We start from the raw sequence: 22,855 nt of genomic DNA on the forward strand, positions 1-22,855 counted from the left end.
CGCCCCCGGCGGAACCTGCCCCGCTGCCGTCTCCTGGCAACCGGGGGAGCCCGCGGGCCCGCGCGCGCCGACAGCGGCGGGGCGCGACGGCTTCTGCGGGAGGCCCGGGCGGCAGCGGCGGCCCCGCACCGCCGGCCGCCCTCCCGCGTCCGCCTCTCCCGAGCCCCGACCTCGCGGCGCGGAGAAGCGGCCCCGGCGGCGGCTCGGGAGAGCGGCGGGCAGCGCCCACCTGGCGGCGCGGCCACCCGGCGGGGGTGCGCGGAGAGGCCGGCGGGGGGCGGCATCCGAAGGGGCGGGGACAGCCGGCGGGCGGCTGTTTCTCGGCGGGTGGTGCGGAGCCGCCGCTCCCCGCGCGGTGCCAAGTGCCTCCCCGCGGCCGGGCAGGGTGGGCGGCGGGGCGCCCCTTGCGCGCCGGGCTGGAGGCAGATGGAGGGACCCACGCTCCGCGCTGGGCCGGGGCTCCGCCGCCGCCGCTGCCGCCGGGAGGCCGCGCCTGGCGGAGCGCGGGGGCGCGGCGGGCGCAGCCCCTGAGGTGCGGCAGCCCGCGCCCGCCCCGCCGCACGCCCTACCTGTGCCGGGCCCGCCGCTGCCGCCCCTCCCCCGGCCCCGCCGCCGCCCCCGCGGGGGCCGGGACTCGACACGCCGCGGCGCCGAGACGCGGTCCCGAGGAGAGGGCGAGGGAGCGGGAGCGGGAACGGTGCCGGCCGCGGCGCATGATGTGGGTGCCGCTGCTGGCGTGCCTCACCGCGGGGATCGTCTCCGTGCCCAAGTGCCAGCGCGGCCCCGGAGCCCTCCTGGGGGCGGCCCGGCTGCTGGCGGCCGTGCCGGGACTCTGCCAGCGCCGTAAGTTGCCGAGCCCCTCGGGCTGCTCGCCGTGCCCTGTGGCGGGTTGGGGTTGTGGCTGGGTTTGGGTTTGGCGCGGGGGCCGTGCGGGGCGGAGGGCATGCCCAGGCGCTGCCCTGACAGCTGCAGCCGCCCGGCGCCGCGGGCACACGCAGTCCCGCAGGCCGGGCGGAGGTGTGGGAGGTTACCTGTAGCGAGAGCCGGGCCGGGGCGGCTGGCGTCTGCCCAAGCTTCACGCGGCTGGAGCTCCGCTAGTGCGAGCCTGGGATTAGCTCTCCGTCCCGGGGAGAGCCTTTACGGAGCCGTGGCAGCTCCCAGGGAGTGTGGGGAGCCCACGGGGGAGTGTCGAGCGCCAGGGTGCTGCGGTCCTGAAGTGCCCGGTCACCCTCTGCGTGGCTCGGAGGAGAGGCACACCGAGCCCCCGGGGGATCATAAGCTGCGGGTGGACAGTTCTTAGGGAAGAAAATACTCGTTTACGTGGCGTTTAGTGGCAGGATTTAAAAGGGGTAGAGTTACGGGAAGATTGTCTTCTCTTTACCTTGGGGTAACGTGTATGCTGACAGCTCCCTGCTAGCGATGGTGCTGGTGGTGGCCAAGGCTCTGATAAATGTGAGTAACGCCTCAAATCGCGGAAGGGCTTCCCAGAGCCCCTGGCAGTAGTTTTGAAGCGTGCAGGCTGACAGGAGCCTGTGCAAATGCACCTTAGACCGTACAGCAGTTGATCAGACTATCAGCTCAGTCAAGTGTTTCCTAAAGGATCTTATTTAACTAGTAGTGCTCAGAAAAGCAGATCAAGTTGTCAGTCACCTTTCCTTATTTTTTCCCTTTGTGGTATAATTGCGTCTTCCAAGTTTAAGCCTGCAGTTAATTTAAAATGGTAACATGTAGCCTCTAAAAATAAGATTTACAATGGGAACAATGTATTACTCTTAAGTTCTTCATTGCATATGTGACAAATTCATGCCTAATTCAGTTGGATTTGCCTAGTGCTATTAAAAACAATGGAATAATTTGTTAACTTTCATAGGATCATTTACTTTTTTTGCTTCATCATTTGAATTCAAAACCAAAGTAAATGTCAATAGGAAAAATAAAATACAGTATTCTTAATTTTTTTATGAAACATGACATCTTGTATTTCGTATCCCAGATTCTTTTTCATGCAACATACTTGAGTTGAAAGGCTAATTGAAACTTTATGGAGAGAATAGCTCTGTGCCCGAGTGCAGTGCTGTGCTTGCTTACGAGTGTAGCTGCTGGGTACACACTAGTGCAAATAACGTACCAGAACAGAATGCCATAGAGGAAGACTGTGCCTGTGGCTTCTGAGCCAAACGATGCTTGCTCTCTGTTGTGCTTGATAGTGAAAATATACATGTGTGATACATCATGGGTTACGTGTATATTTTGACAGCAGCTCCCAGATTGGGCAGACTAACTCAAATGTTTTTTCCCTATTCATTTGAAACCTCTGCTAATTCATGAAAGCTGAAAGTCACACTGAATTCTTTCCTTCATACATAATCACTTTACAGGCTGGAGCAACAGTTGAAGCAAGAGTAGTGTCTTGTTTTTCTGTGAATGAACACATTAAATTTTTCATTATTACTGTTGTTGGTTTTGTGTGCTTTTTACTTTTTGTTGTGACTGCTCTATCAGCTAGTGCAGCACCACCTGGATTCCTTGAACTTCTGCAGGCTGCTCTGAGAGACGCTGGGCAACAGCTCCATGTACAGCTATTTGGCAGCTCAGCTTTGTTGAAGCAGCCACTCCTCTTTTCTTCTGCCTTGACAGTGCTGGGCATGGAGAAGAGCGTCATGCTGTTCCCATGCTATCAGCAAGTTTGGATTATTTATGTGCAGAGTTGGCAGAACCTGTATATCTGTTTCATTGAATCTTCAGTTCTAAAAGAGACTGGAACAAATATGAAAAGTACATGGAACTCAAGTCTGTTCATTCTTGTTGGAGCATTTGTGGCTCTTCTAATTGAAAAATGGATAGTTTGATGCTACCTGAGGTATTTGTTCTGCAAACTCCAGTTTGAGTTGTGAGTTACCCCTTGGGGATATGTAAAGGTAGAATTTGGCCCTGGGTTTGGACTTATGAGGAGCGCAAAAGGAAATCTCACAGCACTGTGAAGTTGCAAGTCCCAAATTAAAGGTTCTGTAAGCTCAGATAAAAAGGTTAGTGTAGCTGCCTTCTACAAAGGGTGCCTTGTTCAGTAAGTCTCGCCAAAGGAAATTTGCAGCTCACTAAGCCAACTAAAACAAATACCTGACATAAGAATGAAGCTAGTTCCATAGTGGTTTCTACAGATCCAGAATTTATATTTAAACAGTCAAACCTGACAGACTCCTAGAGATGTAAACCAGTGAACTGAATAAAAGCTGGATTATACAGCAAGAGCACGTGTATGCATTTTGTTAACCAGTTGTGTAAGTGCTCTCTTCAGTGGAAGCGGTTCCCTTGCCTGCTTCAGATACTAACCTGTTGGAACTCAAGTTTTAATCTGTTGTATAAGCATATGGAATATGTAGGGCTTAAATACTGAGAAATGACTGACTGGTCAAGGTTAACTGAGGACAGTAGTTCTAGTCTCAGCAGTGTCTCAAAAAAAAGTTTTTACATATAGTAAAATTTGAAAATTAAGGTATTTGGTGCTTCCAGAAATATTCCTGTAGGAACCTCAAATAAACAAGAGTTTACTTCTGATGTCCACCCAGAGATTGGATGGCATGAAGATCTTTCTTAAACCCTAATTAAAGAGTTGGAGAACAGTCACAAAACAATTCTGTTACACAGTCATGGTTGACAAATATCTTGACGTGTTGAAAGTTGGTATTTTCAGTTTTCTATGAAGTGTCATTTGGAAAGACCAGTTAGGGGGTTGGGGAAAGCAGGGGATCTGTGATCATGGCAGGAACAAGTGTTAATTGATTTATCCCAATAGCATGACTTCTGGTGCCAAACAGATTCATTAATGTTCCCTCATCTGGGTCTTTGGATTTTTGCCAGCCTTGTCACATCAGATTTTCATGTGTGTTCACTCTTGTTAGAAAGTTTAATAAATAACTACAATGTTACTTTCCAAAGGAATATGAATAGTCACTCAAACCACCCATGGAAGAGCTGGTTTTGAAGTGAGGTGGTCAGGAAATGTCCCTGCACACAAAAAATACAACAAACAAACAACAAACAAACAAAGAAGTCTGAAATAAATGATGTATCATAATAGCTTTAACCAGCGTTTGTTGATTCTCTTCTGTGCTGGCCCATTTCCTTTTGGGGCTCAGTGGAAGAAGCTGTGTTGTGTGGGATACCCAGCACTGAGACAGTTCTGCATTTCCCAAGGCTTAAAACAATCCAAGAAGAAGACAAAAGCCATTTTTAATTTCCTGAGTCTGTGTGGGTGATCTGCTCCCTGGGGGTATTGGGCCATCTTTGGGAAAGCCAACCTGGGTGTGTGAGAGGGCTGTAGGTGCAGTTCTGAGGAAGAGGGGGAGGTTTGCTTATCTGCACGTTGCCTAAGGAGCATAATATGCCAATAGCACAGACAAATTTGCTTTGCAGATTGCACACTTCTCATAATCTGTTGCAATTTCATGTCTCTTCAGGGGTTTTATATGCTAGGGTTTTTTTTATTGTATGGTTTTTGCAAGCTGAATGATGCTGGTGGTTGCATGTATAGCATTTTACACTGTTTCCATGCCACAGGTGTTTGAGATGGGGCAAGAGTGGGAAAAGAGAGGAGATGGGCATTCTACCAACTAGAAGAGCAGTATCTCTTGGTGTCCTGGGGAGGCTGACTCTGTCATTTAGGACATGGTTTTGCTGAAGGCAGCCTGAAGATTGCATTCAGCGGGAATGCTCTCTATAGCAGTTTGAGGAGGCAGTAGCGTCTTTTCTAGTCCTTAAACTTTCAACGTTGGAGTTGCAACAGAGAAATCAAGAATTATATACCCCATTAATCAAGAGGCCTGAATGAATAAATTAAATTTTCCATTAAAGTACAATCCAAGTTTAATTTACATCTGCAGAACTTCAGAAAGATGTATGATTGTGAGCTTTGGAGAAGCTTAAGAAAATCTTCACCAAGTAAGCCTTCATCTGCATGTATGTTCGAGGACATTAAAACATCAGATTATAATCTCCCTTATAATTCATGAAGCACATAAATGCTGCTAATATTTTTCAAGTCTTTTGAAAGAACTCATGATGACATGTCCACATTAGTTGTGTCTTGAATTTAGGACAATTTGTGTTAGTTGTTAATCTACAGTAGGAAGTATGAGAGAAGAAATTGTGTAAGTTGACGGGCTGCTGATATTTATCAAGACTTTCTCATAATCATTACTTTGGGAATTAAGTCCTTGGAAACTAGGGACCTCACTTCTTTAGAACAGGCCTTACATAAGAAACATTAGCCTTATTGTACTAATAAAATCTATGTTACATGCATGAATTATTTTGTTACCAATGTACATTTCAAAAACTGCATATAGCAAGCCTATACACTTTAAATATCAGGATAGGTGTATCTTAGGCAGTGATTGAGACTGAAGATAAGAAGGACAAGCTGAATGGCATTGGGTCTTGAGCTTTGAAGTTTGCTCAGTTTTCTTAAAATACACTGATGACACTAAAATAATATGTTTGCCAAAATTCATAGACTCATATAATTGTTTGGGCTGGAAGGGACCTTAAAGATCATGTAGTTCCAGCTGTCCTGCATGGGCAGGGACACCTCCCACTAGAGCAGGTTATTCAAAGCCCCACCTAACCAGCCTTGAACCCTTCTGGAGAGGGGGCACCCACGGCTTCTCTGGGCAACCTGTTCTAGAGTATTACCACCCCCACACTAAAGAATGTCTTCTACTGTCTAACCTAAATCTACCCTCTTCCAGTTTAAAACCATTACTCTTTGTCTTATCACTACACACCCTGGTAAAAAAGCCCCTCCCCAGCTTTCCTATAGGCCCCTTTCAGGTACTGGAAGGCTGCTGTAAGGTCTCCTAGAAGCTTTCCCTTCTCCAGGCTGAGCAACGCTAACTCAGTCTGTCTTCATAACAGAGATGCTTCATCCCTCTGATCATCTTTGTAGCCCTCCTCTGGACTCACTCCAACAGCTCCATGTCCTTCTTGTGGTGGTGTCCCCAAAGCTGGACACAGTACTCCAGGTGGGATCTCATGAAAGCAGAGTACAGGGGAGAATTGCCTCCCTTGACCTCCTGGCCACGCTTCTTTTGATGCAGCCCAGTGCACAATTGGCTTTCTGGGCTGCAAGTGCACATCGCTGGCTCATGTTGAGTTTCTTATCAACCAATCTCCCCAAATCCTTCTCCTCAGGGTTGGTGTCGATCCATTCTCTGCCCAATGTGTATTTTTGCTTGGGATTGCCCTGATACATATGCAGGATCTTGCACTTGGCCTTGTTGAACTTTATGAGGTCAGCATGGACCCACCTCTTAAGCCTGTCAGGGTCCCTCTGGATGGTCTCCCTTTCCTCCAGTGTGTCAGCCACACCACACAGCTTGGTGTAATCAGCAAACTGGCTGAGGGTGCACTCAATCCCATCATCCATGTCATCAACAAAGATGTTAAACAGCTGTCCTGTACCTTCACTGTAACTGGTAGTGCTGATATTTTGGCATAAAGCTGGTTTCTCAAGTCAAATGCACTGAAAACAAAATTCTGGAGAAGAATATAAATTCTTCTGCATTAGCAAACTTTTGTGGATTTTTAAAATCAAATTCTTAGGGCCTTGGTGTTTTTCTTACTACTTATGTCCTCCTTTCCAGCAAAATCTCTCTTCTAAGCTCATGGATGTGTCCATTACTAATTGCTGACTTACGTGTAACCAGTGGAAAGATGTCATACTTCTTTCTTATCTACATAAATAAGTGTAATTTATGGTGGACAAAGTAGGATAGGGTCTGTTTTTCTTCCCTAAGCATTCAAACTTTATTGAAAGATTTTTTATTTTTTTCTTTTGGCAGTTTATATAAATGGACTTGGGCTATTTAGTTTAGCTATTGGGAGGGAAGTAGGGCTCTCATGAATTAGTTCACTGTCCACTGTAATGGAACCTTTCTTTAAGAAGAAAAGTAAGCTTCTTGCCAGCCATTCAGGATTCCCCCTTGTTCTGGTGGCAGAACAAGAATAACCCCTTGAGCAATATGTGTTTCAGGATGATCGGAATTTACACCATTAGAAAGCTGCCAAAAAAACAGCTTCTAGCTGTTATATTTGCCTAAGATGAAAAGTTTGCAAAGCTCATAATTGACTTTTTTCTTCATATGTTTTCTGTGCTTCCCATGACTTCACTGGCATATGCCTGCTATCGCCCATGATGACAGTAATGAGTCTGATATATTTGCAATTATCAAAATGTATTAACACAGATTTTAACTTCAGTTATTGAAGGGGGAAAATTTTATAGCTTTGGGTAGGTGGAATGGTGTATTTATTTCTTTTCGGGCCCCTTCTCTGCCCCCTGACTTGGGACTTAAACTGTTAGCAGCAATATTTCATTGGGTTCAAATCTTGGAAACTGAAGTATTTTTGGTATTTTACTGCTGTTGTAGCTGTGTTATGAATACAGCTGCATGAGGTATGGTAGCATTGCAAAAGTAGTTCAAGTCTGGTTAAACCAGTAACTGCCCTTTCCAAAATAAATTCTCTTCCTTCTTGGCTTTTAAGGGAATGAGACTAAGTGAATTTCACTTGTTCTACTGTTCTTGAGTACAATTTACTTCCATTTCATCTCTGTAGGATGACAGGGGTTAGTACTGTGCTGAGGACAAGTTGCTTTTTTCAGGTGTGGGTTCTTGCTGGAAAGTTGAACCAAGATCCCACCATCTTGTACAAACAGGACTCCCAGGAAATAATAAAATTTGTGACACCTTACAGTACAAATAATGCAAAATTTTCTAAATAAAACTATGGACATCAGCAAGCATGCTCTCCCAATCTAAGCAAAGCTGTTGAATTGCATTTTACTGTCAGAAATGTTGTAGCATTACTTCAGAACATTAAATAAACTACTACCTGTTGAAAATCTTGAATTTGCATGTTTGAAGCTGTTTGTTACAGAGCATTCAAACAGCACCTGCAAACCAGACACTTGTGAATACTTAGTAGCAGAACCACATGTAGAAGTTTGCATTCAAACAGTATGTGTGCACCATTAGTTGAAGTTAATCTGCAACTCTGCGTATTTTATAGCCTGCAATATCAACCTAAAATGGAGTTTGGCCAATGTCTGTTCCTAGAGAATTATGTTTGGGTTTGGGGGTTTTTTATTTGTGAACAATGCATGTATTTCATACCTGAAAAGCTCATTTTTCTGCATTCTCTTAAAAGATCTTTGTGTTCAACCAATTTTTATCTGTATATTCAGGAAAGCACTGTAGTCTAATTTACCTCTGAAGAACTTTTAATTCAGCTGTTAATCATCAAATGGGATCTTAAGACGCTTTTTTGCTATGCTATCACATAGTTGATTAAAATATGACAATTGACTGTTTCTGCATTCAATGAGAATAAAAGTAACAAAAGTAATTTAGAAGAAAATCCCAGAAAGTTTTTACCACATCCCATTTGTCTTGGAGCCAATAACCATGTTAGCAGATTGAAAACCCTATTGAAAAGCAAATTACTGAAATACCAAACACTTTGTATTCCAGAAACAATAACGTTTTTAAAATAGCCCTGCTGAATAAATGCTTCTCCCAAATTTGTGCACTACATACTCTAAGTCCTTGAAGAACAGTGGTTATCTTCTCCAACACCAGTCTTAGTTTTTATTTTATATTCTTGAAGTTTTCTCATTGTGAGTGTAAACTACATATTATGTGTCCAGGGGGTTGTTTTAACCCTGACATGTCTTCCTACTGCACGCATACATGCAGTTTTTCATTACATTAGGTTTTCAGCTTTGAGAATTATGGTCTGAAATGCAAATTAAGTTTGTTCCAACTCATGGTGTATGCAGATAAAAGTGAAGTGAGCTGTTTGCATTGCTAAGGACTAAGATCGTGTCCATCAGGTGGGCTGTGGTGACACTCCTAGGGAATAAATAGCTCTGAGCTGTTACCCATCCTTTGCACTGCTTTTGGATCTGTGAATGAGGGCACAGAGTGAGGAAGAGGTAGTGCTCTTATGGGGCAGAAAACAGGAAACTGAAGAAGACTGATATGCAACAGAAATGTAGATTAGGGATGTGATTGAGGGCAGAGGGCCTGATTTGAGGAGGTGGAGCTATAGAAGGTGCTGGGAGATACAGCTCAGGTTTTTCTTTTATTCAAGGTTGAACTTCTTAACCAGGCAATAAAATAGTCATTTGTGTCTACCTTTGTATTCATCATGACCCCATATTTAGGTGAAGACTTTATAGTACACACAGGAATATACTGTCCATTCTAGGTTGCTGAGGTGCTACTTGCTAGCAGTGCTTACTAATACACAAGAAATTAAGTAAGCACTGAAATGCAGCAGTAGCCATTCCAGGCTTTACTCGAGCAGCAAGCTGTCCAACTCGAAGGGAGATTCTAGCAGCTGGAAATGACTAGAGTATAATGACTCCTATGCCCATGTTCCATCCTAAGAAACAAGGGAGCTAACACAGCTCTGAAGTTCCCTTTAAATCAAGGGATGTAATAAAAAAATATTTAAGCTCTCTGGTTCCATATGCTTTGCATTTTTATTGGTTCAAAGCTGTGCAAACAGGATCTTCCAACCTGTACCATAAAAACTAATGGCTGTGGGAAATTAGTCTCTTCTAATGATACAATCACAATAAATTGTTCTGTATGGTTTTATTTGCAGGAGACAGAACGGGTTGGTTTCAGAAGCCTAATAGTTTTTGACTCGTTTGCAGTCATGGATTTTATCAACAATATTTAATCATCTCCCATAAAAGCAGGAAGTGTCATAGAAAGGAGAGGCTACAAGTAAAGTTGGCCAAGAACAAAAACTGTGTTCTGAAAAATTTCAAGGTTACATTGCTTGTTTTCACTCTGTATTGCGGCTTGGGAACCAAGTCAGTTTGCAGTAGTCAACAGCTCTGTCTCCCACAGCCAAGGTCATGTTTGAGGTTGTGGTTTGAATGTTGTGTTTGTGAGTCCTCACTGCTATATCAGCACCTATTTTGGGTAGTACTGTTTCTAAAATGTTGCTATATGCATCTTTCTAACAAAATTTTAAAAATCCTTTAAATTGATATATATACATGAAAAACTTGAATTTATATGCATCTGTGTGAGACTTCAGTTCTCCAAGATTTCCTCTTGAATTATGTGTAATATTCATACAAGTGATGGAACTTTTCAGAGGGATGAGGCTGTGAAAGACATGCAGGCTCAGAGAGGTGTCAGGAGTACTTCCTTGAAGCCTAGTGTCTATATTGTTCCCTAATTGTGGAAGTGACCATGTGCTGCTTGGAAGCTCCATCTGAATGTGTCATTACACAGCAGACTTCTGATACATTTGCTGTTCTCCAGCAGGAGCTGTAACTGCCCTTGTCTGCCAGAGCTTTCCTAATGCTGTGTTGACTGAGGTCTCCCCTTTTTCCTCCTCCTTTGCCTTGTTCAGCTGATACCCAGCATCAGTTCTCTTGAGTCGCTCAGAGCTTGCACAGTGTGCAAAAAAGGAGGATCTTGGTTGTTTTCCTGCATAGTTTGTGAAGGCATGAACTCTCATACAATGAGGCAGATTGTTGCATTACTTTGCATTTTGATGGCTTTTTATAAAATTTGTGCCACCGTCAGTAATGCCCCTCATGTTCACAGGGCACTGTGTCCATATTGTAATGCAGATCAATTGGGGAACCCCAAAAGTATCAGGGAGATATTGGCAGATATTGGAGCCAATATCAGCCACTGGGACTGGTTTGCTAGTGATGCCTTTCCCTGCATTTAGCCTGATGTGCATGTATATTTCTTGTTTATGTCTCATTTATATATCTTGTCTTCTCTAGAGCCACATTACTGTGTAACTCTTCCAGTATACTCCATTTTTCTTTTTAGGAACACTGTAACATTTTGTTTGGTTGTTTTTTTGTTTGCTTGTTTTGATTACTAATGGAAAAAGAAGGTCTAAAGTTTTGTTCTTGTTGTTTCAGGGGGGTTTTGTTTGCTTGTTTGTTTTAATGGAAAGGTGTTTTTAATCACTTGCCATGTTTACAAAAGTATTTTTCCTTTAACTCACTTGCCAGGTTTACAGAAATATTTTTCCAGGGCTCAGGATTTAACAGTGCCAGCTGTATTTTGCACCTTCTTTTACACATATTTTTCTTAGCAAACACCTGTGTCTCTTGCATACTGAATTCTAGTTTACTGCTGTTTCTCTTGCTGGTAAAGGATATTTTCAAATCTGTGTACAGAAACTAAAGTGCACAACCTTTAACAGAGAAGTGAAACCTATTATTAAATCCAGTGTGTAAGTCAAAAAAAGGCAGAAAAGTTGTCTGGTTTTCTTTTGTCAAGTAATCTTAGGAACTTACTATAATGCATAATAGATGTACAGTTTTCAAGTTGAAATCTCCTTTTCTGGGCAAGGACCTGTTAAGGCTAATTCTGAGGTGTACCTTGTAACCCTCTTAGAAAAACAGTGGTGACAAAGCTTGTTTTTAAAGCATGGCATTGCAAAGCGTAGAGAGAATTATTCCTTGTTTGGAAGAGGGGGAGAAAACCCTAATTCCAGGATTAGGCTTTAGGAGTGGCAGTTAAAGCACAGGCACTCATTTTTTCCTTGTAATCTGAGCAAGTAAGTGTCAGACACAATAATAATGGAAAAAATTCCCCTTCCCCTGTAACATTTTTATAATGCTTTTCATTGTATCTGCACATTCAGCCGAAGTGAATTGAGAAGCTGTGTGTTAGCTGGGAAAGTTCCTGCCCATCCCCTCTACGGGAGTCATGTTTAGCTCTTGAAGAAAGGCAGCATGGTGAAGGTAACTGCACGATACTGCATAAAAGCTGCAGCTTTCCTCAAAAGTGATGTTACCCGCAAGTTATGAAGGTGATGTTACCTGTGGAGAGGGACAGCCTGGCTGATTGCTGCCCTAGAGCAAGATTAGATACAGAATTAAAGGAAAAAACCTCTGTAAAGGCTAGTTTCCTTTCTTCTTGCCTTAACTAGTGCTCAACTGTCTGACGACCATGATCAGGGAGTTTAAGCTGCTAGTTATGTTTTGGCTTTCTCTCTTAAGAAAGCAAATGGTACACCCTCCAAAAACAGCACAAACGTGTACCAACAGTGAAGTTGATATAAATCAGAATTCTTGGCTGTACTTGAACAAAATGCTGCCTGACTGAAAACCTGTTTAACATCCCCTCTCAAATGCCAGTGTACATTACTGTTATTCCATCTCTGAGATACCCTGATCATTATAAAGTTATTTTCATAATAGGGAGGCAAGATATGATTATAACATATATGAAGTTTGCTTTGCCTAGATCCCACTTGTTGCTGAGAGTTTAGGCTTGCCACACCTGTGATGACTGTAAATAGTTGCAGTTCTTGGAACGTGATTGTATTTTGTGGAGGAGGCTGGAAAAGTGGAGTTTACCCTGCTGCACTCATTTTTATTATATGCATATGCCTGTGCAGTTCCCAGCATAAAATTTGGCCCTTGTTGAAAATACCTTTTGGCATACATCAGTAGTAACTAAGCCAGCAGAAACTTGCCCTTACTTTGGCTGAACAGTAACTCAGTCTTGTCTGGATTGTTTTTGGTGAAGTGGCAGGAAAAGCCTCAGTTCTTTTTTCAGCCAATTCACAAAAATGTTTCTTGCTTTAGCATATGATTTTTAAAAGAAACCAAGAAGTTTATACAAAATCAGTTACGGTTTTAGAGTAGGCCTATAGCTAAATAATAAATATTTGGTGACTGAAAGCATGTCTGTAAATGTTATTGGTATAAGGGACTATGTACTTGGGAACTGTAGTAGTGATGGAGCCAGAATGTGTTTCAGGCATTAATGAACCTTTTTCAGTTTCTCTTTAGTCCAGAAAAAATCATCTCTTTGAGCCAATGGTACCAAGGTTATCAATTGCCAATCTGTGACTTCATATTGTGAAAATGGGGTTCTTGAGATTGGAGAGTTATCAGCAAAGAGATTTGTATCCAGCATTGTTAAAGCATTTTGTCTGCCACGATCACATTATAATCCCAAACTAGACATTAAGATCTTTTCTTCTGCCCTAGCAGTTTAGGAAGACACACTCCTACCCCACCCCCTTTTTTACCACATAGCTTGTAATAATAAACTAAAGCAAGCTTTAATAGATTCAATACCTAAGTAACCATACAGGAAAAACAAAAGGGACAATTATTTTCCATTCACTTTTCTGATGCCTCTGGAAATATGGTGCAGTTGTTCCAGTCATAGTCATATGCTTGCTTTTTTTTTTTTTCTTTTTTTTTTTTTTTTTTTTAGCAAATGCACATTATAGTAAGGCATGGAAGTTTTGTTACATGGTCAATGGCATTTAATTTTGGGAAATGTGTGTTGTGCAGCTAGGATTATACATTTTAAGAAAGGAGTCTCAGAAATTACTACTGGAAATGAGTTAGGCCAAGCTGATTGCTTAGCTTCCTTTGGTTTACTGATTGTGATGACCAGGAATTAATTTGGCTTATTCCTTACCTGTACAGCTAGATATATAGGTCTCTCATTTCTTCCCATTAACTATTCGTACCAGAACACCTCTGTGTCTTATGGTGCACGTTACTTGATCGGTAACTTCAAAGTTTATGTCATCTCCTCCCCGTTTTGTCCCATGGTGGTCTTTACCTGCTGTTACTCTGCACATGAGCAATTCTTATTTTTCCTTGTCCTTTGACACTTTTCCTGAATCCATCACATTACTCTCTTTTTCTTGTAATGTCTTTCATCACTGCTGTCTTTGGTATCAAGTTGAAGATGGGAGTGGTGTCTCTGTGCCAAGAACAATTACATTCCTTTTATTTTTACACCTTCAACAACTTTTTATCCCAGTCTTTTTGCTTTACCAATACTATCTAGAAAGGGATCTGTGGCAAGCTCTACAACTCTGCATGTTGGTACCTATCTGGAATCCCCTCCCTTGCTCTCCTTTCCTGTGTTTTATGGTATCCTTTTCTATGTATGGCCTCAGGTTTGCTCCTTCAGACTCCAGAACATAAAGTACTTTTGCTATCTTCTTATAAATGCAAAGAGATTTTATTGTGTCAGTGCCAAATGAGCTTGCTCTCATTTCACATCCAAGTCAAACTTGCTGTGTTTGTTTTTATAACGAACAAACAAAAACCTTTTGGATTTTGTCTTGTTCTTTTCTCTCTCCTCAGTGACCCCTCCCTTATTTAACCCTGCCCACCTCTCCAACCCTTTAATCAGTTTCCCCTCTGTTCCAGCACCTTCCTGGACTGCTTTTCATCTGTAAGAGTTTCTCTCTCTTTCACATTTCTTTCCTCACATTACCTGCACAGCAAAAATTTTTCAACAGCAGTTTGTATGAAATAGAAAGATAGGTCTGACTTTGAAAGGAATGAAATTGCCACTAACCTGTATGTTTTCAGTATAATGCTGCAATTGTTCTGTAGTAGGCTTTTCTATCTTGCTCGTAATGGTATGTGTGTTGTTAATAATAATGACTTGGAAGTTGTGATTAGTTCCTTAGATCATCCGTTTTTCAAAGTGACCTGTTGAGGACTAGCTGTTCATGTGATATGGGATCTCTTCTTTGAATCCATAGCTGAAATCAGTTAAATAAAGATTTAAAAAAATTATAGTATGTGTTTTCCTAATACATCTTTTAATGTGAGAAGTTGCTCTCAGTACTCTAAAAAGAGAGATGGTTTGCATTATTGCAGGTTGGAAAGAAATCATCTGAGAGACAGTACATGTAGCCAAAACTCTGGATGAAAAACAAACATTTCTTCAAACTGTTTTGCTATAATGATATACACATTATCATGATGGACCAATTAAGAAATACAGCCTTTCCAGTATGCAGTAATGCATTTTGTTTTGTTTCCAGTATATTTTATAATATGTCATACTGAAGGCACCACCAAGCAGTGTTGTTAAACAGCACTGGCAGGTGATTTCTGTCTTGTGTAGAGGCACGCTGGTCTGCAGGGGCTCTGTGCTGAGCGTGTTGAAAGGATCTGCTAATGCTGACATTCAAGTTGAGCTGACCTAGTGCCTTGGAGGGGCTAACTCTTCTCAATTCCAACTGCAAAGAGTAGTAACTTAAGCAGTGACGTATAAAACAAAGCCATGAAAAGGGTATAAAGTGCTTTACTGTTAGACCTGTTAGTAGGCAAGGTTTTTGCCGTTGTTAGTACAGAAATACGTGTCTTCAATCTGTGACAAGCGTAACGTTGGATAAATTTATACTTGCTTGCAAAAAAAAATAATTTAAAAAATCTACCTCTTCTGGGAAAATATTCATTCCAGAAAATGCAAAGGGGGAATATTTATAGAAGGTGAGAAAATATTTTGGGTTCCATGCAGAGTGAATAATGAATAACTCAGTCAAGTGTAAATGACTTAAAAAGAAAATGTCTATGAGGAGATAAGCTACCTGGTAAATTTTTTCTGTTAGGCAGTAAATCAGCAAGGTAAATGCGAAAGATAAACTTTCACTTCAAAATAATTCTAAGTCAGGATCTTAAAAATTTGGCCTTGAGAATGGATTTTATTCAATCTGTACATATAGTTCTAGACTGTAGATTTAAAAAACAATGCTCCATCTATCCTCTCATGAGCATGCCTTTGTTCTGTTTTACTTTTTTTTGTATATGTTGTCATCACTCTTAATCTGATGAAGTAATTTTTGAAATCTTGGTTTAAAATTAGATATTTTACAATTCCCACGTATCATTATAAATCATGAATATTTGGTTTTGTATTTCATTGCAGAGGAAAACAGATGTGCCACTTCAAATGCAGTAACATGCACAAAGTGTCTTGCTTTGGGTCCAGAGTGTGGATGGTGTGCTCAAGAGGTATGGCATTTCACTTTTTTACTTTTGACTTTATATTATAAGTGCCTCTGATCTTTATAAAGATAAAGGACTTCTAAACTGTGAAAACTATAGGAAGAAATAGCAAGAAAATCTTTCAATGACCTCTGGAGACAGAACCTGAGAAATCATGTGAAATATATTTTCTTTCCAAAGGAGAAAATACATTCTTTTATTTGGAAAATAGCAGTAATTTTAAATAAAGTGAGAAGTTTTTAATGTGTTCCATCTGCTTTGTAGACAGCTTTGGCAAACTTATAGTAGCTTTGAGAGCTCAGCAGTTTTTGGCCTAAAAAGCAAAATTACTTATCAGTAACTTATTTTAAGTCCTCATTATATATCAGAGCAAGTCTATACATGTATGCCTGTTGCATTTAGCAAAAGGTTTTCCTAACAGTAGAGTTAATTTTGACTTCACCGTATATTATGACCTTGTCACAGATGGAAAAAATTATACTTCTCTTATTTTGACACTTGAAACATTCAGTTCTAAGACTTATCACCAAAGATGGATCTTAAGTAGCAAGAATTATTCTGAAATTCTTATTGCTTTGAGAACTGTAAGAATATCCAAATTTCTGGTTTTGTTTGATAGAAAAAAAACCCAGTTGATTACGTGATTTTGAGTAAGGCTGGAACATTTTAAGCACTTCAGAGGAGCAAGGTTTTGAAGAATATCACTGACAATTACAATCTTAGATGGTCTTGAAGGTCACAGCCAAATTATGTGTAGTAGCTTTAAGGTTAGCACAGAAGGTAGGTAAATTCCTAGGGTGTGCCTGGAGGAGATAAGGAGCGTAAGGCACTGGTGTAACTTTACCTGAGATAGTGTTTCTAAGAATTATTAACTTAGTCTACAACAGGTGTAACTAATGCAGTAGAGGCATGGAGGGCTCGTTTACCAAGAGGAACCTTGGGGCACGTGTAGAAAGCACAATGGATTACAATGTGGAGTGGTCTGTTATTATGGCCTGATGTCCTGTCTTAAAATGTGCACTGATTTATCCTGCTACATCTGTATTTGGCATGGAACAGCACTTCTTAGCTTTCCAGGGCTATGGAGCTGCAGTAGTTCTCCTTCTGACCAGCTGCTCAGACCTGACCAAGTTTCACTTCAGCCCTGCTTCTCTTGCTTCATTTCTCGTATCAATCCTGAGAGCTGTTCATAGAAGCCAGGGATTTGTCAAACCCTCTTTACCCTACACTGTGATAGTCAGTTCACCTGTGCACCCATCCATGGTTGAGGAATGGCAAAACCCATATTAATGCAGATAAAAAATTTCCAGAGTAAAGTTACAGGAGCAATTTTCAGCTTAGTATATCTGCTTCATCTAAACAATGTTTTTAATGAGAAAATCATCCTTGAGGAACACTTGAGATACTTTGACAGTATACCCCACTCAGCAAATTTCAGAAAATGTTGCATAGCTATCAATCATTATTGATAGCAATGAGAGTGGCTTAGTTCTTGATACATTTATAAATCCACCTTTTGTAATGTATACACATAAAAAAGGATATATAAATAACAGTAACTTAAAAATGTTGTTTCTATTGTTTATGTTATGGAAGATTATGGAAAAAATGTATCTGAAGTCAACTAGAAAAATGGGTTGGAACTTGGAAAACAAGATACATGACTTGTTGAGTCTTATTCTTAGGGCCTTTCTCTGGTATTTTCAGTGCCTGGATGATTATTCTGTAATACACAGTTGGCTGTGTGCACTTTTTGATTGTTTATTTTCTTCATCTGCCTCTGAAATATCAGAGATTGTCCATTGTTTGGTCTCCAGCTGTGGCTGGGATGGACCAATGGTTTGAAAGAGTACAAAGAATCTTGTCTTCTTTTTTCCTTGCATGATCAGGATCATGTTAATTGTCAGATTTGCAGTCAGGAAGGAATTTTGCATTGGATCATGTTGGTACAATTTTGGCAACTTTGCCCTTTCACTTCAACAAACACTGCTTCTGAGATCATCCTACTACTAACCACTTTTCTGTTGTTACAGGGGCTTTTTTATGTTGGTGACATCTTACACTGTCCAGTCTTGTACTACATAGCTTCCCCCTTTCTGGGGATTGAAATGGTACAGTCCAGCTGGTTTTTGGATTTGGGGTAGGGTATGGGGTAAAACTTAATCATCCATGATAGAAAAATTCAGCTGACTTCTGTTGCTACTTTTAAATATTAGCATAAGTAACATTTCCAGTGGAGTCCTGTGACATCTAACCTGTTTTGATGTTGTGTGAATGGCACTTTCTTGGTATAATTCATAGCATAACACAGAACTTATTTTTGTGACACAATGATAGTACAGTTTCCTTTTTCTCCAAAGTCAGTTTGTTCTGATTGTGCAAGATCCTCTCTCTCATACAAAAATTTTGTCCTTTGTAGAAAATATGTCATTGTGGTAATTAGGTTTAACTTATAATTTAAATATTTTGTCTTTGCCCTTATTAAAAATGTACGGTTTCCATGAACTCGTTCTACAATTTGTGCAATTATAGTAGCGTACTTTATTGTTTCAAAGACCATTATTTTCTTTTTCTCTTGCCTTTGAAGATACTACAGCTTTTTTTCAGCTCAGATTGTTTTGTACTTTTTGTCTCTTATGAAACAGGATTTCATGGCCGACGCAACACAGAAGGGACGCTGTGACACTGTTTTCAACTTAATGAAAAGAGGCTGCCAGTCAGATTTTGTAGAAAATCCCACAGTTCATGTCACAATACCCAGTGACCATGAAACAAATACACAAGTGACACCAGGAAAAGTTTCAGTCCAACTGCGTCCAGGTTGGGTTGCCTCTAACACATTGATATTATAGTCAATTTAAACTAAATAAAGTAATATGAAATACAAATATTTTCTGAAGAAGCAGCTGGAATAATGATTTTAAAGAGTGCTGCTATAACATGATATTGTAGGACTATGATGGTGTTGTTTCCATATTCGAGTATCGTCTTCAGCAAGAAGTGTTTCTGTCAAACACAGCTGAAGGTCAGAATCATGCAAATAATAAGTGGAAAAGGGATTTTAAGTAGTCTTTTCTGTTGAGGTTTCTTGATTGTCTTTCTTTAGCTGCTTACAAAAATATTTTTTTCTTTTGTGTCTATAAACTGTATTCATTACTGAAAGTACATTGGATTAGAATTCCCAAATTCATTATTTGATAACCCTCTTGATTATTTGGCTGCTTTTAAGTACTTGACTAGACAACTAGGAAGACACCAAAGCCAATATGTGAGAAAGGACTGGATTCCTAAAGGAGACTTACATATTAACTGCCTAACATTTAATTTATAAAATGTGAGACACCTGGCCTTAATAGAATCTACAAGTAATTTTATGGATCTGATTTTCTAGTATATCTGTATTTGCCCTCAGCTGAACTCAAGTTAAATAAATTGATGTTCTCTGTCTTTAAAAGAGTTGTAGCCAACAGCAGAAGGTTATATAAAATGCAGGGTATGTTTCATATAATAACATTTAATTTACTTATTCTGCAAATGATAGGTGAAGAAAGAAATGTCATTTAAGGGGGATCAATCTTTGGTAGAAAAACATTAAGTGAATAGGAAAAGTCTGAGTCATAGTAACTTGTTGATCTTCACTGTGTAAAAGGTAATTTCTGTGAATTACAAGGGGAAAAGGAAGGATCTGCACAAGTGTAAAGCACAAAGGAACTCTTGGGTTTTTTTCATCTTTTTAATAATAAAACTATGAAAGTAACTTCATCACTTCCTCTCCTTTCCTGACTCTCCTTCCAAAGAAAAGACTGATACTCTGCTTTGTACTGAGAAATGGTCTCAGGAAGTGATCTAGCTATAGAAGTGTCTGTAATTGTGTTTATTTGCAGAGGCATACTGGATTCATAGAAAACCCTTAGCTTTCTAAAATTTGTTTTAATGTACCTTTTTTACGAGCAAACAGTGGAATTAAGTTTGGGGTTCCATATACTTTGCTGAAGCTCTTGCATCAGAATAGCAGAAGACTGAAATTCCAAGGACTCCAAAGGAGTAACTTCTGATATTTAGACATCCTGCCCATATTTTATTCCCCGGGGAAATCAGCTATAGCTCTCCCTCAAAACAGAAATTTGATACCATATAATCATGCAAAGATGTTTTTGTTTTGATACTGGGTTTCTTTGTAACAGTTTGCGTATATCCAACTGTCAGGATTTATGTGGGAAAAAATAAAAGCTCATAGCTTTTATATTAAAATATAGCTCAGCAGCTTGCTCTATGCAAACTGGAGACCTACAAGGGTCATGTAAAAAAGTAATTTTATTTACATTGTCAAAGAGAAAATGCATAAGTTACAGCAGACTGAAATTCTGTTTTCTCTATGCAAGACCTGATACAGGCAAATGCTGAAATTTCCAGGTGGATTATGTTCAGAGAGTGTTGGAAGAAAGTACTTTGCATGTTTAGCTTCTTTTGGTCAGATCTTTGCTATGTATACTTTAGTTATGCTACCTAGCAGCGTCATAAGCACCAGCAGTTGTCATGATATGAAAGTCATATTTCAGGTCGTTTTTTTAGTGAATCTATTTTTGAATGTGTCTAGGGAGCTTGTATTGAAAACCTAGATAATTCCTCTATAATGTCTCCCTTCTCCCCGTTCTGTGCTATATCTTCATTGCATAATACTGAATTACATGCTGAACTCATCAACTAAAGATCCTAGTCACTCATTTGTTTCTTCTGTAAGTTCACCCTTGGGATGAACAACTTGAAGTCATACATTACTACGTTGCCCATACTCCAATCACTTCACTATTTTTACTGGCATTACAGAATATTAGCCATGCAAAAATGTGGGGACTATTTTTAGTGGCTTCCAAAGCATTAAAGTTTTTATTACATACCAGAGCGTGATATGGTTCCGCAGGAGACGGAGACATTTTTCATCCTGAACTAAAAGGAGAGTTCTGTTTTGTATGCAACAAAACATGGGCTTTTTAATACTAAACCTCTTAAAAATAATATTTTGATCCTACTGAGTTTTCTCATCAAATGCTTGGGAGTAGATTGATACAAACTTGAAGCATACTTGAAGTAAGTTTCTCAGGCTGCACTGTCTTTGTAGTATACATGTAGTTTTAGACTCCTATGACAAACTATTTGCAGGATACATTTATGTAGTTAAAAGTGTCAACCATGAAGTGACTGACAGCAATTTGTATGCAAACCTGTGTCCTTTGTGAGTCATAGCTGCTTTTTGGTATAATGCCAAAGGGATTGCATAATCACTAATGTAAAAGAAAATGGGGAAAAGTCAGATTTTTACAATAAATTGCACAGTGTTCCTGCAAGAAAAAAAAAAAAAAAAAAAAGCCAAGATATTCTACAGAGAGCCTGTTTATGACTTCCAAGTGTCATTACTTTTGGGAGGTTTTCTTGTTTGTTTTCTATTTGCTGACACAAATGACTTTGTGCTGAAGTTGCTGCAAAAAAAGTGTTTTTCAAAGTGTCCATTCAAAAATAGTAAATAAACTTCTTTGTTTCCTTTGAATCAGGAAGTGAAGCAAACTTTATCGTAAAAGTTCGACCTCTAGAGAAATACCCTGTGGATCTTTATTATTTAGTTGATGTCTCAGCCTCAATGCACAACAATATAGAAAAACTAAATTCCGTTGGATTTGCTTTATCTAAAAAGATGGTGAATATTTCACTTGATTTTCGACTTGGATTTGGATCCTATGTAGATAAAACTGTGTCACCCTATATTAGCATCCATCCAGGCAGAATCCATAACCAATGCAGGTATGTAGTCTTTACATATATTTACTGTAATACAGAGAATTTATTGAATTACACAAATATGCCTTATGGATAATTATTTTTAAGGCTCTTCACAATCTTTGTTTCATTATACCTTGGTTCTCCAGCAAGTTCCTAAGAAAAAGCTGAAAATTATTATACAGTAATTACTTCTAAAATATCTGGTGAGTGATTTCAGAACAACTGTTTCTGTATCAGAAAAAATGTGCAATATTTTCTTTAGCAAAACGAGCCAAGCAACTTGCTGCTTTGGTATAGTTGATGTGTAGTTGATACGTTTTGCATTGTATTTTGTAATCAGCTATTGTTTTCTTAGTTATTTTGGATATATGTTGCCTAGATTAATCACAAAATTTTGTACTTTTTGACTTTGGACGTCTCTTCTGGTGAATGGCCATGTATTCATTAACTTTGAATAGAGCAATTTTTTTTAGAGTGATGCAGTTTCTTTTAGTTCTTTTAATGAACAGAAGTGGTCCTCTGATCTAATTCCACAGTTCTTATATGAATGAACTCCCTTTTTAAATAAGAAAGGTTTTCTGCCTTGCATTTCATTTTCATGCCATGTCTTTTATGCTTTGTGTTCAACACACCAAGTGAGGGATCACTTTCAAAATCTTCTGGAGAACAAGATTATTCATAGTCAGTTCAAGTCTGTATAACCTGTAATACTTGGAGAAGTGACTTTTAACTATTCATACTTTCTTGCTCATTGTTATCTTGACTGGGAAAACATCCCAGGATCCAAAGTTCTGTGAAGTCCATAAGTATCTTTTTTTTAATTTAAGTGATTTTTTAATTCGGCACTAGCAGTGGGTTTGATCAGATGGATATAAATGTCTATGTCTGAAGTAGTCCTCCAGACTGTCTTTATAATAGTCAGTGGAGATCAGTTAGCATTGCCAAGACACAATTCATTTTGCTTAAAAGTAGACATCTGCAGAGGTATTCATCCTTACAGTGCCAGTTTCTCCTCACTGACTGTGAACTGATTTGGGGGCAGGCAGATTATAGGCCAGATGCCTACACCATATGCAACAGAAGGTATGTGGGATGAAACCTGCCCAGCATCTCCAAATCAGATGAACACCTCAGCTTGCCCCTTAAATTCCATTGCCCTAAATGGGACTCAGAGCAGCAACCTGTACAAGTGCAATGGCATTAGCTTACTTACATCAGACTTCTTCCTTTCTCCCTTTATATATAATT

At 40.1% G+C, this 22,855-nt stretch overlaps 1 protein-coding gene across 2 annotated transcripts in view; it reads left to right on the forward strand.

The window, feature by feature from the left end:
• Positions 1 to 392: 392 nt before the first annotated feature.
• Positions 393 to 22,855, forward strand: part of ITGB8 (integrin subunit beta 8) — a 48,265-nt gene continuing 25,802 nt past the window's right edge. The window contains exons 1-4 of one of the 2 annotated variants that reach the window (XM_051609873.1): positions 393 to 843; positions 15,753 to 15,838; positions 18,478 to 18,652; positions 21,382 to 21,628. In XM_051609873.1, coding sequence (XP_051465833.1) covers positions 714 to 843; positions 15,753 to 15,838; positions 18,478 to 18,652; positions 21,382 to 21,628 — 638 coding nt within the window. In that variant the 5' untranslated portion in view covers positions 393 to 713. The remainder of the gene's footprint in view (positions 844 to 15,752; positions 15,839 to 18,477; positions 18,653 to 21,381; positions 21,629 to 22,855) is intronic. The other variant, XM_051609874.1, reaches the window with a different exon arrangement.

This window comes from Apus apus, chromosome 2 (assembly GCF_020740795.1).
Source record: "Apus apus isolate bApuApu2 chromosome 2, bApuApu2.pri.cur, whole genome shotgun sequence".
Lineage (NCBI taxonomy): Eukaryota > Metazoa > Chordata > Aves > Apodiformes > Apodidae > Apus > Apus apus.